Source organism: Triticum aestivum, chromosome 6A, assembly GCF_018294505.1.
Source record: "Triticum aestivum cultivar Chinese Spring chromosome 6A, IWGSC CS RefSeq v2.1, whole genome shotgun sequence".
In the NCBI taxonomy this organism is placed as follows: domain Eukaryota; kingdom Viridiplantae; phylum Streptophyta; class Magnoliopsida; order Poales; family Poaceae; genus Triticum; species Triticum aestivum.
The window spans coordinates 613,062,136-613,078,221 of record NC_057809.1 but is presented as its reverse complement, the minus strand read 5'-3'; the positions used below and the strand labels follow the sequence as shown (position 1 = coordinate 613,078,221).

Below are 16,086 nucleotides of genomic sequence, written 5' to 3'. Positions count from 1 at the left end.
GCCAGGGGCAATCCTCCTTTTCTAATAAGGTTGGTGATCTGGCTTGTAAGGAAAAAACAAGCATGGTGAAGATGGACCGAGGTTGCACATGGAATGCATTGTGCCTTGGAGGATGGCATGTGGAGACAGGGGCCACATGTCAAGCTGGATGCATGCATGATCTTTTCCCACTTGGTCGATCGGTCAACAGATTGCAATGTGTACCATCCAATTCATCGTCAACACTGAACAAATATACACCTCATTTTACTTGCTTGATTGAGATAGCAGCTACTCATGTACATCTTCTTCTTCCTCCTCCTCTTTTTCAATATATATAGAATGTACAACCCAAAAAGCCTCCGAGCACCACCATGAATTGCATCATCCGTGCTCGGGGGCCTCCCAGCTTCTTTGTGGCACAAGACTTACCCCACAGGCCACAAATGACGGCCCAACATTCACAATTTTAAAAATTTACATGCCTATATATCCATATGAATCATATCTTCTTCTGTTGCTGTTGGTGTTGGTAACCATAAGCTCTCTTTGTTCAGTTGCTCCTGATGAGCAGCAAGCCGATGCCGGTGACGATGAGCGTCGCCGGGAAGCCGAACTGGAGGTGGCTGAAGAAGGAGAGGGTGTAGCCGAACTGCTGGGACCGGCGCGCCTGCTCGCACACGATCAGGTTCGCCGCCGACCCCAGCAGCGACAGGTTGCCGGCCACCGTGCTCACCCACGCCAGGATCAGCCACGCGTTGGTCTCCGCCGCCGGGGAGATCGCCGCCGCCGAGGCCGCCACCCGTGCGCCGAGCAGCAGGACTGCAACAAAGCACAAAACCAATGCAGAGTCTGTCAGTAGTATGTTCCTGGTGCAGGGGATTTGGCATGTTCAGCTGGTTCTTTGTTCTTTAGTAGAATGAATGATTGGCCGATCTGATAGAAGTTGGGACCTCACAGCCTGGCTACCATCTAACACATTCAGAAATTATTGCACGGCTGATCCAAAAATGAATCGTGCCATTGTTTGGTGACCCTGCTTACTGCTGTCTGATTAGTCACAGTTTGGAAGCATATATGAAATTTGCACAAAAATAGACGAAATTCACTCTAATTTTCATATATTGTGATAAATGGAGCATGTATTCCGCAATGAGGGGGGAGGGGGAGAGGAACTAACCAGTCGGTACATTCGACGCGACATTGGAGAGGAGAAGGATGACCAGGGCGAGGATGACCACCCCGGTGGGCGTGTCGATCCGCGCGTAGGGCTCCATGAACTCCCAGAACGTGCTCGGAATGCCGGTCTTGTTGAAGCCATCCACCGTGATGAACATCCCACAGAAGAAGAGCAGCAGTGGGTAGGAGACCTGAAATTTGTTTTTCAGCAGCACCACAGTAAGCAACAACGATTGGGATGCACAGTAGTAAGTAATTCTGGTGTGAGTTTTAGTTTCAGAAAGAACACACTGGCCAATCCAATTTGGTGTGAACAGGTGTAAAACTCGATCAAACAATTTGAATTATTTCAATTTGTAAACAAAATTTTCATTCAAAATGGGAATTGGTAAATTCATCTTGCAGACTTTGTTAGTTCAGTTTAACTGTACACAGACGACTGACAGACACCTGTTGGTTCACGGTGACTGTAGAAGTTTGCTGTGAACAATCAATCTCGAACAGTAATCTATTTTGTATAAACAGGTGTTAAATTCGACCAAACCATTTGAATTATTTCAATTGTAAACAAAAGTTTCACTCAAGATGGGAACTGATGAATTCATTTTGCAGACTTGTTGGTTCAGTTAAACTGTAGACAGACTTGTTGGTTCAGTTAACTGCAGACGGACAGACAGTTACCTTCTCGAGGCAGGGGCGGGCGTCCTTGAAGTCGAGGACGATGAGCGCCAGGGCGGCGGTAATGGCGCTCCAGGACATGTTCAGGCCCAGCAGCAGCGCCACGAGCATGCCGAAGGTAATGGCGTACACGCACGTCTTCCACAGCCTGTTCTTCCACTCCTCGTCCATGGCCGCCTCCTTCTCCTCCGTCGAGTTGAAGCAGCAGTACTCATCCCCCTCCTTGGCCGTCACTCTGGCGGCAGAGCCACGCCTCTGGTGGATCCCGACGCCGTCGGGCGCCGCCTTTGCGACGTCGCCGTTGGGCTTGACCGGCTCGCATGAGCAGTGCGCGTCGCAGCCGGCCGCGTCGGGAAGGACAGAGCCGTCGGGGAGGCGGCCGCGGCGCGGGTGGGACATGGTGGCCGGCGAGAAGCGGTGGGAGGTGACGTCGTCCTCCTCGACGACCTCGGCGGGGAGCGCGTCGTGGGACACGTCGACGCACTTCTCGTCCGACAGCTCCCGCCAGTAGAGGCAGAGGAGGATGGCGGCGTTGACGACGACGCCGACGAGCGTGGCCGGCAGGATGCCGAAGACGAAGTCGCCGAAGGAGATGCCGCTCTGCACGGCGATGACGAGGTTCTGCGGGTTGCCGATGGGGGTGGCGGCGGAGCCGATGTTGGCCGAGGAGGCGAGCGCGAGGAGAAACGGCTTGGGCGGGAGGTTGTTCTGGCGGGCGATCTTGAGGATGAACTCGGTGAGCACGACGCAGCAGGTGTCGTTGGTGAAGAGCGCCGACGCGAGCGCGGAGACGGCGCAGGTGCGGAGGAGCAGGTCCTTGCCGCCCTGGCTGCGCCACGAGAGCGCGCGTCCCAGGTGGCGGAACATGTCGGCGCGCTCCAGGTAGACGCTGACGACCATGGTGCCGAAGAGCAGGCCGAGGATGGGCAGGTCGACCGCGGCGTAGGCCTCGTCGGCGGTGATGACGTTGAGGAGCACCATGAGCATGGCCCCCAGCAGCGACCCCGCCGTGCGGCCGATGGGCAGGAAGGGCACCGCCGGGAACACCGCCAGCACCCAGAAGATGCCGAACGCCGCCGTCCCCAGCGCCACCTTCACCGCCGGCTCCATCGCCATTGCTTGCCCCCACCCTCAAGATCCAAATCTCTGCTTCTCCTCTACACTACTGAAGAATCTGCAAGAATCTCCTCTCCTCTCCTCTCCTCCAGATTCGATTCAAAAAGAGCAAGCGACCTGACTAATCCTCCACCTAGAAAGAAATCTGCAATCTGTGGCCTAGCTAGCTACGAACAGGAGCTAAGATCTGCAACCACTGGCTCACAAAAGCAGAGCTGGACAAGAGCCGGAGCGAGCTCCAACCAACTAATGGTGGGGGCGGTAGCGGCAATCATGCATGCACCAACAGCACGTACGTACCAATCCGGAAGCCACCAGGCTCGTCAGCTAGAAGCCGCCATCTCCATGGATGGAGGTATCCCCGAGAACACGCTGAGGAGGAGGACGACGAGGAGGAGGGAGGAGCTGGTCTGCTCGTGGAGCTCGTGGGGAAACTACTTGGCACCAGAAGAGGTTAACAATGGAACACTTGGCAACGGGCCATTGACCACTTGGCGAGCTCCACATGGCCTCCTAGTAGATTGCCCGCCATGGATATTATTTTCCTGCAGCTCCCCCCACCAGTCGATGGGATGTCTGCAACCAAATGAGGAAAATATTTTCTGTATTTCCAGAAACAGAGAAAATGTGGCTGGCTCCTGTGGAGCCGGACCAACTCTGTCCCGGTGCTCTCACCGCATCCTCACATGCACGTCCATGATTAATGGCGATGGATGCTGTTGAGAATTTGCCATGGAGGTGGACCGGCCTTGGATTTTTGCGACGTCGGGAATAGTATAGTACTCCCTCCGTTTCATAATATAAGGGCGTTTTTTACGCTATTGTAGGAGAAGTACATTTTTTGCATCACTTTTTTTTGTTCTTGTTTTCCTCCTTAATCTAGGATTGCCACTGGGGGTTGTTTTTGATTGGACAATGGTGCATGAAAAAGAGAGGTGAAAAAATAATTATACTGGTACGAAAAGACTTGCTCTTGACTTGGTGGTAGAGAATGATTAGGGGCAATTAGTGGGGTCACTTTCACATTTGCTGGCACAAAATTGACAGGTTAATTAGACAGAGAAGTAACTGTCTGGCTTGGGTGCCATTCTATATTACCAGTGAGGTAACTTTTGGTATCACTGCTAGTCTGCTACTAATGTAGACCTCACAATGATTGACCGGAGGAGATCGCGAGAACACCGCCGGGCCCTGAGACAGCGACGACGATGGCGATGGGGACGGAGATGGAGATGATGGTGTGCACGCGTTCACCGGGGGTGGCGCGACGGCGAAGGCAGAGGGGGGAGCTGGATTAGATTATTGATTGCTGATGTGGAGGGTGGTGGGATGTGATTTTGGTTTGGTTTGGTGCCCGATCAACGTTATCCGTCGCTTGTCTGAACCCTCAGCCATGCACCCCATGTTCCTGTCCTTAATTAATTGATCATCATGCACCTTAAATCTAATCATGTCCTGTTGCTTCTCCTTAAACTTCACCTTGTTCATCATGGAGAGGGAGGGGGGCAGTGCTGTGATATTTCCTGCTTCCTGCTGCGCCGGCTGGCTTTCAGCCGGATGTGGATTGGTCGATGCTGAGTTGTTGGGCCCACCAGGAGGAAGAAGAAGAGAAAAAATATCACCACATGATTAAGGCTCCACAATGAAGCTTGCTGCCACCTAATCTAATCTTGTTGCCACCTGGCCGGCCGGTTGGCCTACACTAATCAATCGTACAAGTTCATCAACATATTGTGAATCAACCTGTGGTTGAGTTGGTTAGTTGGACAGTGGTATCCCCAACCCACCAGGGTTCAAATCCTGGTGCTCGCATTATTCCTGAATTTATTTTAGGATTTCCGGCGATACGCTTTCAGTGGGAGGAGACGTTCCCATCTCAAGATGATATGCCGGCTCAGTCTCTCGGAGATGCTCATAGGGGTAGGGTGTGCGTGTGTGCGTTCATAGGGTGAGTGTATGCGCGTGTATATGAGCGCTTGTGTCACTCAAAAAAAAAGTTCATCTCCATATTTTTTTTCTAAATTAGACCCAAGATTGATATGATGATCAAAATTGCCCCCCCTTTTTTAAAGGAAAATTGTCCCCCATGTTAGTACGACGGGACGAGACGAGAACCGAACTCGTCGTCATCCACATATTTTTGTTGTTGCTGTTGTTGTTGCTGCTACCGCCATTGTTATTTGCTTCTTCGAAGACATGGATTTTTTTTCCCTCTTCTTTTAACTTGCTGAGACTGATGTTGTGGTGTAACGGCACCCCTTGACGAATCTTCGGGGTCATGATATTTAGTTATTACTCCCTCCGTCCGGAAATATTTGTCATTGAAATGGATGTATCTAGACGTATTTTAGTTCTAGATACATCTATTTTCATCCATTTTAATGACAAGTATTTCCGGACGGAGCTATGATTATTGCCCGTCTATTTACTAAACTGTCTCGTGATCTCCAGATGATCTCTGGTGGCTCATCTCATGCGTCAGACAGTAGTAGCTTCCGGGTAGAGATTTGCAGACTTCTCCAAGGGGGGAGGCCCCTTTCAGGATCTCTCTTTTTCTTTCTGTCTTTTTGGTCCTATATACTCAGGTTCTTTCGAAGGGCAGCAGAACAACCTATACACCGCAGAAAAGTTAGGCCTTCTTTGGTTTATAGGAATTTTATAGAAATTCTATAGGATAGGATTTGCAAAGAAAAAAATCTTTTGAAGCCTTTTGGTTTGTAGGAATGGGTTCTTATTCCTATGTAGGATAGGATTCTATCCTTCACATTTTGAAGGAAAAATACATTAGCTTAGACTCAATGGAAAAATTCCTATTATATACACCAAATGACATCTCTTTCTCTATAGGAATTGAGATGCATGTCATCTCACTTCCTATGACTTTCCTATTCCTATAAAATTTCTATCCTATGAACCAAAGGAGGCCTTAGATTGAAGAGCCAAATTGCTTGCCACCGTCGCAAAATATTGACATCAGCTCCATTGCCGACCTCTGTGCACTCCTTGGATGGTGCCAGGCAAAATATTGGCATCAGAAACGACATGGTTCAACCAAGGCACAGCCTGGATGATAACACGATCCTCCTTGTAATTTCAATATTCACACCAATAGGCACAGAAGATTCATGCGATGAACATCACAGTAGTGCTTTCTGATGCTGGCTCCAATCAATCAGCCAGCTACACAGATGAACAACAAAATAGTACTCCCTCTGTAAACTAATATAACAGCGTTTAGATCACTAAAATAGTGATCTAAACACTCTCATATTAGTTTACGGAGGGAGTAATTTGTCATCTGTGATGAGCATCAGGGTAGAATATGGCTCCATCTGACGATGCCGCTGAGAGGAACAGTTCTACAATTCTGGCTAGGTTTATTATGTACATAAACAGCATCATCAGTCCAACAGCAGCTAGCAAGTGAGTTAAAAACAGGATTACAACACACGCTGCTACAACGGTAAAAGTATTTGCGGTTTGGTTTTATAACGACGACGACAATAACAACAACATCAACAACACATGGAGGGAGGGTTCCAGGATCTGCATCACCACCTTTGGGTTCTTTATATGAATGATGATTAGCTGGACACTGAATTACTTACCACTATATCTAACCTTTAACTTGCCACTACAACCTGAATGTTTGCATAGGTTTTGGCGTCTCCTGCAGTTGAGATGATGGTGTCTTCCTGTTTGCATTGCAGGAGCAAAAGAAGCAAAAAGAAACTTGTATCTTCCTGTTGTAAGGTTATGGTCAGTGCGGCGGTTAGCTGACCCCTGGCTGCGCCACTGGACGGAAGGACCAGCTCTTCCTCGGCTCAGTTGTGATCGCGGCCACCTTCTCGTTCGCCCACCAGTCGGACCCGAGCGCACCCGTCTCCTCCACATGAGGGGCATCGACATTGCTGAACTTGAACTCTTTGGCAAGACGGAGGGACAGGGAGCGCCGTGCTTTCTCAGGCAGGTCATGGTATGTTTCATCGACGTAGAGCCCTGCCCTTGTCTCATTGGATTCTCTGGAGTGATCGCCCGTGTTGCTGGATGGAAGGTGGAAAGATGATGCAGCAGATTCTCCAGAAATCGCGGTCTTCTTCTCCAGGCAGCGGGCAACATCCTCTACTGTCAGCTCGAATGAGACCCGGTGATCCATAGCATGATCATTGTTTTGAAGTCTTGCAGAGAAGTCCACGACTGGTACAGCTGCTGTAATGTGGCCATCCAAAAGGGAGCCGCCATTCCTCATATGGCGAGGTATCAACTTCTGTGTAGCAATGCCCTCGCCATCCAGGATCTTTGGGGGCTCACGAACTGGGAAGGAGGGGAAAGTGCTTTGTGAGGAAGTCTGCAACTCAGGGTCAGGGAATGGGGAGCAGGTGCCAGAACAAGCAGAGCTTGGAGATATGAGACGCCCTATTGGGCTCTCAGGGTACATATGGTATGAGTGAAGTTCACCCCTTTCCCCATTCTTGCTGCTGTTGAGTGAAGTCAGAAGCTTTGCATATGGCACCTCAGGCGAGGAAGGGGTTGTCAGATGAACAGACTCTGGTGGGGGAGTGAAAGGAGCTGTTGAAGGTTCAGTTGTGAAGGCCGAGAAGATTGGAGGGGAGACCACCTGTGTCTCATGTGCATATGGCCCAATAGCAAAGATGGATGGAGGACCTGTGGGTGACGGAGAGTTTGGCGAGCGAGGCGAAAAAGATGGAGGGCCCATTGGTGATTGTATAATAGATGCAGATCCTGATTGGAGGAAAGAGGCGGGCGATGATGGAGGTGCAACAAAGGGGAAGGCCTGGGGAGGTGGATGATTTGGAATTTCTGGAGCCGGTGCATCTATCCTCTGAGATGCAGATTCTGGGACAAGGACCGCGTGGCTGATGCGCCGGTCATTCTTTTGAGCTCCAAAGCAGAAGTATGCGCTCAACCAATCAGTCCATTTCCTTCTCTGCAAATGAACAATACTACTCATTAGTACAGAAACAAAGAGCTGTCATTATGCAGTCTTTAACAAAGGATATAGCATGTGGCAGCATAAAAAGTTCATAAACAAACAAGGCACCTTAATAAAGTATGAACTGAAGAGTTCAATGCCTATGTATAATCAGGATCATGTGCACTTTTCTCAGACATATACATTCTATACTAAATTGTCTCCCTTAGCTCCTCAGTATAATCAACAACAATATGCAACTTCTCTAAGAAAACAGAAAACGATATACGAACTATACTACACAACAACTGTAAAAATCAAAGCAGTCATGAGTGTGATGAAACATAGAAAAGTGAAACATCATGCTGCTTAGCCTGAAACTAACCAAAAAAAATAGTAGAAGTAAATTATACAAGTCACTCAAAATTACAACAGATAACTCAGCCGGATGGAGTAGTAAACAAGGGAGAAACCATAATTCCAGCCACAACTGTAACATATAGATACCACATACTTGTTTCCTTTTATCTAGTTATTAGTCACCACTTACAGCCACAGGGTTAAAATCATAGCTCCACTACAAAGGCATCTCACATCAGCAAGTGCCGGCTGCTATTGTAATAAGACGGACACTACCAATACTGTTTGTTTCATGTGGTCCAAGCTAAAAGTACTGGAGAGTAGCAATCATAGGTGCACCACATTACCTTAATTTTTTTCATGAACAGACAAAACTGTGACTAACTAACATAACAGGACGAATGCCTAAACAGCAGGCCATGCATTAAAAAGGGAGTAACTAACGCCAGGGATTAAAAACAGAAATAATAGCTGGTGGCATATCGCCAGCTAAGAGAGAATATTTTTGTCCCATCTGGTCCTCTCAAGAATTCAAACAGACCGTTTCAACTATGCCCGTTAATTCCATGCAAGTATTAAGTGCTGATAGTTTGTTTCATCCGACGCCAAAAGTGGCACACGGTATAAATAATCTTCTGAAGAGAAAACATGAATTACATCTCCCCAAAAAAATACAGGCAGGTGCAAAACTTGATCTCCTATCAGTTTTGCCCACCACCATGTATTGCTAAACGATGTAACCAAAGTTTACAAGTCAACTTAGTGAAGGTGAAGCAAGCAAACCTGCCCGCAGTGATGTACTAGAATGCAACTATATTTCAAAGCGCACAACTAACCTGTGTAACTAATCCCCCGTCCTAACTCGCTCATGGGAGTCCGTATTTTGTAACATGTGTTTCCCAACTGAACTCTGATGCTGTACAGAACATGTACCTATTACACCTAAGTAGTTACTATTACACAGCAACCAGGTACCAGGCAGCACATCTATGCAATCACAAGCACATGTGAGTTGGCGACCGGGTGATAACGGGATGCACCATCATACTAAGCTCTCGTCGAGGCAAATGACTCAAAGAGGCAGCACAAACCAGCGATTTCACTTGAAAATGCATACACAAACGATGCATCTACTAAACAATCATGAACTCTACCGCAGCAGCATAACGATCAGAGCAAGCCCGCTAAACGACCCGACGAGACCATACGATGCGGCAGCAACATGGACGGTAACAAAAGTTCACACAGCGGGCAGGGGTGGAAGCACGAACCGGCTCCACGGTGGGCTGCCTGCGGCTCCCGGCGGTGACAATGGCGGCGGCCGCCGCGTTGACGGTGTCGACGCTGTTGTGCACGGGCCTCATCTCGCTCCCGCGCTCCATCGGGTCAGTCCACCGAAGAAACGGGATCGATCGGCAGCCGACGAACTGGACGGGCAGGGAGATTCGTATCAGAGACCAGAGCGAAATCGAAAGCAAGAGCAGAGTAAGAGCAGTCGAGGCAAGGCACAGGGCTCCTCACCGCCGAAGCAGGCGACCCCGGAGCAGCGGATCGGGCGGATCTCCCCTCCGCCCCGACCGGCGCAGGGGAACGCCTCCCCGACCGGACGAGCGGCGCTCCTCCCTCCTCCCTCCGGCCTCCCGGGATCAGGCGGCGAGCTGCTGCGGCGGCGGCATGGATCGGCGGGATCGGGGCCGGATCCGAGCGCGACGGCGGCGGCGAGGAGGAGGGGGTTGGGGACTGGAGGGGACTCGCCTCGCCTCTGATGATTACTGAATGAAACTAATTGAAATTTTTTAGACTGGAGGGGATTCTTATACCCCTGCTCGAGTCAAACACGCCATTAGCCAGCCCTCCGCGGAATTACCATCCTGCCCCCTGCCTGCTTTCCCACTCTCTCTTCTCCTCCTCTATGGAAAAGGAAGGATTTTATGCACTGCCAAAGCTCATTTAATATATTTAGCGTGTAATTAATGTCGTTCATAATAGTAGTAAATACATATACTCGCTAGGCATGCAATTGATGCGAGACTAATATCCTGCCTAATACAACCTGCAATTGATATCGTACCAAATATCGGCGTGTATTAATTACTAGCTGCGTCAAACCGTTTGAAAAAGGGAAGGATCTCATGCATTGCCAAAGCTCTTTTTGAAAGGATTTTTAAAAACTTCTGTTTACGCCGGCCGTCAGATTATGTCAATCCAACGATCTAGATTGTTCCAACGTTAAATGCTTAATGTATTTAGCATGTAGTTAATATCGTTATTAATGGTAAATATATATATATATATATATATATATATATATATATATATAGTCGCTAGCCATGCAATTGACGCGTAACTAATATCCTACCTAATACGACGTGCCGTTGATATCCTACCAAATATCGGCGTGTATTGCAGGCATGGAATTACTAGTTGCGTCAAAATCGTTTGGAAATGCACGATGACTTTTGCAGTGAGTTATACACATGACGCGATTATTTTAAAGTTTGTTACACATGTTTGCATGGTTACTCAATAGTCTGGTTATACGTGTTGCAAGTCGCCGCATGTTTACTTGTGCAGTACACATGTTGCGTGGTTACTCGATGGTCTGTTATACGTGTTGCACGTCGCCGCATGTTTACTTTTGCGGCGTGTTACATATGTCACGTGATCGCCTTTTGTGGTCCTTTGTACATGATGTGTGGTTGCTCTCGGGGCCTATTATATATGCCGCATGGTTTGCTTCTATAGTCTGTTGTACATGTTGCACGGTTGCTCGTGTGGCCCGTTAGACATGCAACCGTTATTTTTGTAGTCTACTATGTGTATTACACTGTTCATTGTCTTTGTAAGAAATGTTTTATCCACATACAATATGCTACGGAGAATACGTGTGTATTTTTTTTCCATCAAGTTCAGATAGCTTACATCGCACAAAAGAAAAAGGGTTAGATAGCTTACCACGCGTGCCACATGGTGCGTGTGTCCTTGTGTTTCAAGTTGATGTCCACCAAGTCAAAGAACTTATGTTGATAGTACTCCCTCCATCTCGAATTACTTGCCTTATAAATGAATAAAAACAAATGTGTCTAATACTAAAAATACGTCTACAGACATCCATTTCTATGACAAGTAATTGTGGACGAAAAAGGTAAGAAAAGTAAGTTTTATTTTATTTTCGCTCCGCCGAATCTTGGCTAGACCATAAGTTTGGTCCACCAAGATAGGAGCAACTTACTTTATCAAACCAAAGAACCCACATGTACGCGCAGCAAACAATTGTTTAGCAACATGTTTCGTTTCTCCAAATCAACAAAACTTTTGGCAATCAACAATGTAAATCACGTTTTTTATTTATTTTTCTCGGAGCCTCGGTGGTGGTGTTGTGCAGTACAACACAAAAGTAGAATGCACAAGAGTTGATAATGGTAAAAAAGCACTGCTTCTTTGACCTCGGCTCACCTCAAGTGGCAACCGATCAGAATTACCCCCAAAGGGAACACACCCGAGGGCATTTGGGTCAGAGCGGGGCTGCAGATGAGATGGCGCTATCCATCCCCACGTGTGCGTGTGGTGAGGCAGATGCAGAGCCAGCCAGCAATCATGGCCGCACAAACCCCCCCAACCCGCACACCCACGTCGCCGTCAGACCTCTCCCGGGCCCACCCGTCGGCGGCACGGGTAATCACAGCCCGCGGTGGCCGGCGTCGGGCCAGAGAGGCCGCCCCGCCCCGCCGGTGAAAAAGCCGCCTTTCTTTCTTTTTCTTTCCGTTTCTCACTCTCACCCTTTTCCGTCTCCCCTCGTCCGCTGGCGGCTTTTCGCGCGAATCTTCCCTCGCCGCTTTTGTTTGCGTATTTATATAGTATTTTACTAATTACGCGTTGCCGCTCCGTACGCGTACGCAGGGGAATAAACCAAACTACGGGTGGCAGTGGCAGTAGTGTGGTTCGGTCACCCACTGGCGCCGGACAGCGTGGCCCTGCGCTGCACACGTGCACACCTTCCCCTCTTGAATTTTTTTTTCTTCTGTAGAGAAAAAAAAGAATCTTCTCATGCATGCATGGCCATTGTTCTCCTCCTCTTCTTCTAATTGCACTGCTAGTGGGCATGATCCAGGCTTATTATATTTAGAAAAAAAATATTTGGGAAATCAGTCACAGCTAGCTTAGCATCGATCTCTCCTGGATGACTAGCTTAGCTCCAGCACGCAACTAAGGTCTCCTTTGATTTAGAGGAATTTCATAGAAATTCTAGAGGATTTTTATAAGATTTTTTCTTTTAGAGCCCTTTGGTTCATAGGAATGGATTCCTATTCCTATATAGGATTAGTTCCTATCCTCCACATTTCGTAGGAAAATAAAAAAAAGCCTAGACGCAATGGAAAAATTCCTTTGATGTCAACCAAATGATATCTTGTTTCCTATTCCTACTCATAGGATTTGAGATACATGTCATCTCATTTCCTACAAGATTTCTATTCCTGTGATAATCCTATCCTATGAACCAAAAGAGGACTAACTAGGGCTGGCTGGCTACCCATACCCGAAAGGAAAAGCAAAAAAGAAAAGCAATGCACACTAGCTGCTATATTGCGGCTGCGGGCGTTGTTTAGTTGGAGCTAGTAACTGATGTGAATGGGTCAAGGTATTTTAAAGCGGCTAGCCTGCAAGTAGACCTGGACCTGGATGCATCATCCGCAAGCAGACGCGTACGCGCGCTGTTTTGTCTGATTGTTAGGGTGATGATGCGTAGCAACTGAAAATACTGTATATCAATGGCTGTATGTGTGCATGTAATCTTTCATCCTGTCAACCTCCATGTACTACGTACCTAAGTACCATTGGTGGGATGGGATCGATGTAGAAATTTTGGTTACTCGGCAGCCGCCCAGCAGCTCACTCCGTGGAAGGTCAACCGGCTCTATTTCCATGGCTAGTAGTACCCAATAATGCATCCATGCTGCGTTGCAAAATACAGTCGTATGCTCCTCTGAGTTATGCAGGACCGTATGTGCACATGACTAGGGTCTGGAGCAGTTACCATGTCGTACAGGTGCCCAGTGGCACAAATTCCCGCCTCATCCATTGACTGGTTTACGACGACAACACCTGTATAGAGATCACCTTATCTTGTAACTTATCGGCCGCCGACACATGGACATGCCTCTGTTGTTGTAGCTCCATTGGAGAAGCCTTCGCTTGTTGTGAAGGTACTGACAATTCCTCGACTATCATATCTAATCTTGATGGCGGCGATGTATGAGACTCCCATACATAACCAAAATGCTCTTTGATCTCTATCTCTTCTTGGTCTTCATCAGGTAGTCGCTCTTCTTGAAACAATTAGGTTAGTGCAGTTGCTCCATGTTTATAATCTCGATCGAGGTCTCTGGCTCAATCCAAGTTTGTGGTTGGATCTTTTTCACATTTTGTGCCTTGTTGTTGGTTTTTTCCTTGGTTGTCTGGTTGGACCCTTCCTCTTGGAAGGAGGGACACCTCGTAGTGTTGTGACGCGGCCGGGTTGAAGGCGAGGAACATGCTCTTGTGGAACTGCCATAGCTCATACGCTGGCAGACAAGCGTATCGTGCCGTTGCTGGGTTGCAGATGTAAGAATAAAGTGAACCACTCTTGAGGAGAAGGAGGCCGCCGCGATAGTGGAGCACAGAAAATGAGTCATGCCGAAACAGAGGACGCCGGAACCAGGAAGACAAGTCCATCATGAGCTCCGCGTGGCGGCGCCGATGGGGCGAAGGAGGAGGATTCGTTGTCATTCCCAAAGTTGTTGGTGAAGGAGGAAACATGTAGGGGAGGACGAGCTTGTGGCTGTCGATGATAGCACCCCATAGTACAGACGCAAGCGCTCATATACACGCGCATACACTCACCCCTATGAACGCACACCCTATCCCTATGAGCACTTTCGAAAGACTGAGCCTGAATAAGTTTTTTTTACCGGTAGCGGGATGTACCGGTGGAGAATCCACCATCCATCAATTTTCTCAAGATGCGTGCTATCTGACTTCGTATAAATTTGTAAATTGATTCCTCTACTATACCCAGTTAATACAACAGACAAAACTGACACTGCATGTCTTTTCAGCCTTTTCACAGAGGAGAGAGAGAGAGAGAGAGAGAGAGAGAGAGTTAGAGTGGAGATGAATGACGCATGCATGCAGCCTCTCTTTCCACTCACATGGATTAATTTTCATCCTCATATTTTTGAATACTTGATATGTTTTGAACCAAATGTTCATTTTTGAAACTTTTTATATATTCGAGTCCAGGATGATAAGACCTTTCAAACAAGACCAATCTTGGATACATTTTGACTAGTTTGAATTTTATGTATCATATTTCAATATTATTGTATTTGATTATTTCACTCATCTCAAACTATATTACACTCATTCAGTTGAAATACTATATTTCACTTGTTTTAAAAAAGCGATTCCACTCGTTACAAAAGATAGATTTCACTCATTTCACTAGTTTCAGAAAACATATTACACTCATTCAATTCAAATACTATATTTCACTTGTTCTAAAAAAAGTGATTTCACTCGTTACAAAAGAAAGATTTCACTAGTTCAGAAAACATATTACACTCATTTAATTGAAATACTAAATTTCACTTATTTCAAAAAAATTCTTTCGCTCGTTACAAAAAATAGATTTCACTCATTTCACTAGTTCCAGAAAACATGTTACACTCATTCAATTGAAATATTGTATTTCACTTGTTTCAAAAAAGTGATTTCACTTGTTACAAAAGATAGATTTCACTCATTTCACTGGTTTCTGAAAAAATATTACACTCATTCGATTGAAATAGTATATTTCACTTGTTTGCAAAAAGTGATTTCACTCGTTACAAAATATATGTTTCAATTCTTTGAAATAATTGATATCTATGAACTTAGCGAAATTTATTTTTTGAACTACGTGAAATCTATGAAACGAGTTATTTTTTGAAGACTATGAAACATGTTATTTTGAAATCTAATTTAAAAATATTCAAGATTGATCTTGTTCTGAAGATCATGTTGCAAGGAATTTGAATCTATAAAAAAATTCTATAATTAAATTTTAATGTGAAATATGATGACCATCTAAAATTATAAGCAAAAATAAAAAGGTGGATTTGTTTGGGAGCGGGGAGAGAGGAAAAAGGTTGCATGCATCCTGAGCTGACAAAGCTGACATACTAGTACAAATAGTGGGTCATCCTCCTGACATACTAGAGTGATATACTAGAGGTGGGTTATAGAAATACAGTGCTATACAAAAGGTGGGCCACGACGACGCACGAATCGCAAACCCAGCGAACGGCGGATCGTTTGCCGGTACATCCCTGAACCGGTAAAAGAGACTTTGCGAGACTGAGCCGGCATATCATTTTGAAATTTACGAAGTCATCGTAGTCACCTCGTCATCGACGAAAACATCTACTCCCACTGAATGCGCATCGCCGAAAATCCTGAAATGAATTTAGGAATAAATGCGAGCACCAGGACTTGAACCCTGTGGGTTGGGGATACCACAGTCCCTCTAACCATCCAACCACAGGTTGGATCGCCTATCCGTACGTATTTGAAAAGTATTAAACAAATTCTGACTCATATATATACGGCCGGCGGACATACATAACATAAATATACGCACACATTGAGTTATATACACGTGGTACAACTCCCCTCGAGTCCATGTCCAGCATATGTGAATTTGGTAGGGACGCAAACTGTTTCCTTCTTAGTTGTTGTCGTGGGTTCTTGAAGCAGTTTGTGTTAGCATTATTCAGCTTGGAAGCCTGCATGTTTTAGATGTTAGCCAGTTTGTCAGTTGCCGG

General features: G+C 46.7%; 2 protein-coding genes across 2 annotated transcripts; both read right to left on the bottom strand.

Moving 5' to 3' along the window:
- Positions 1–225: 225 nt before the first annotated feature.
- LOC123129067 (silicon efflux transporter LSI2) lies at positions 226–3,585 on the bottom strand. The gene is made up of 3 exons (XM_044549214.1): positions 1,840–3,585; positions 1,160–1,349; positions 226–801 (listed from the first exon to the last, which is right to left on the bottom strand). Exons 1-3 carry the CDS (start codon positions 2,950–2,952, stop codon positions 533–535), a joined length of 1,572 nt encoding a protein of 523 aa, XP_044405149.1. The 5' UTR covers positions 2,953–3,585; the 3' UTR covers positions 226–532.
- Positions 3,586–6,309: 2,724 nt separating this feature from the next.
- On the bottom strand, positions 6,310–10,023 carry LOC123129066 (endochitinase A). Its single transcript, XM_044549212.1, has 3 exons — positions 9,767–10,023; positions 9,517–9,672; positions 6,310–7,900 (listed from the first exon to the last, which is right to left on the bottom strand). The coding sequence occupies exons 2-3, from the start codon at positions 9,625–9,627 to the stop codon at positions 6,725–6,727; spliced, it is 1,287 nt and encodes a 428-aa protein (XP_044405147.1). The 5' UTR covers positions 9,628–9,672; positions 9,767–10,023; the 3' UTR covers positions 6,310–6,724.
- Positions 10,024–16,086: the final 6,063 nt, after the last annotated feature.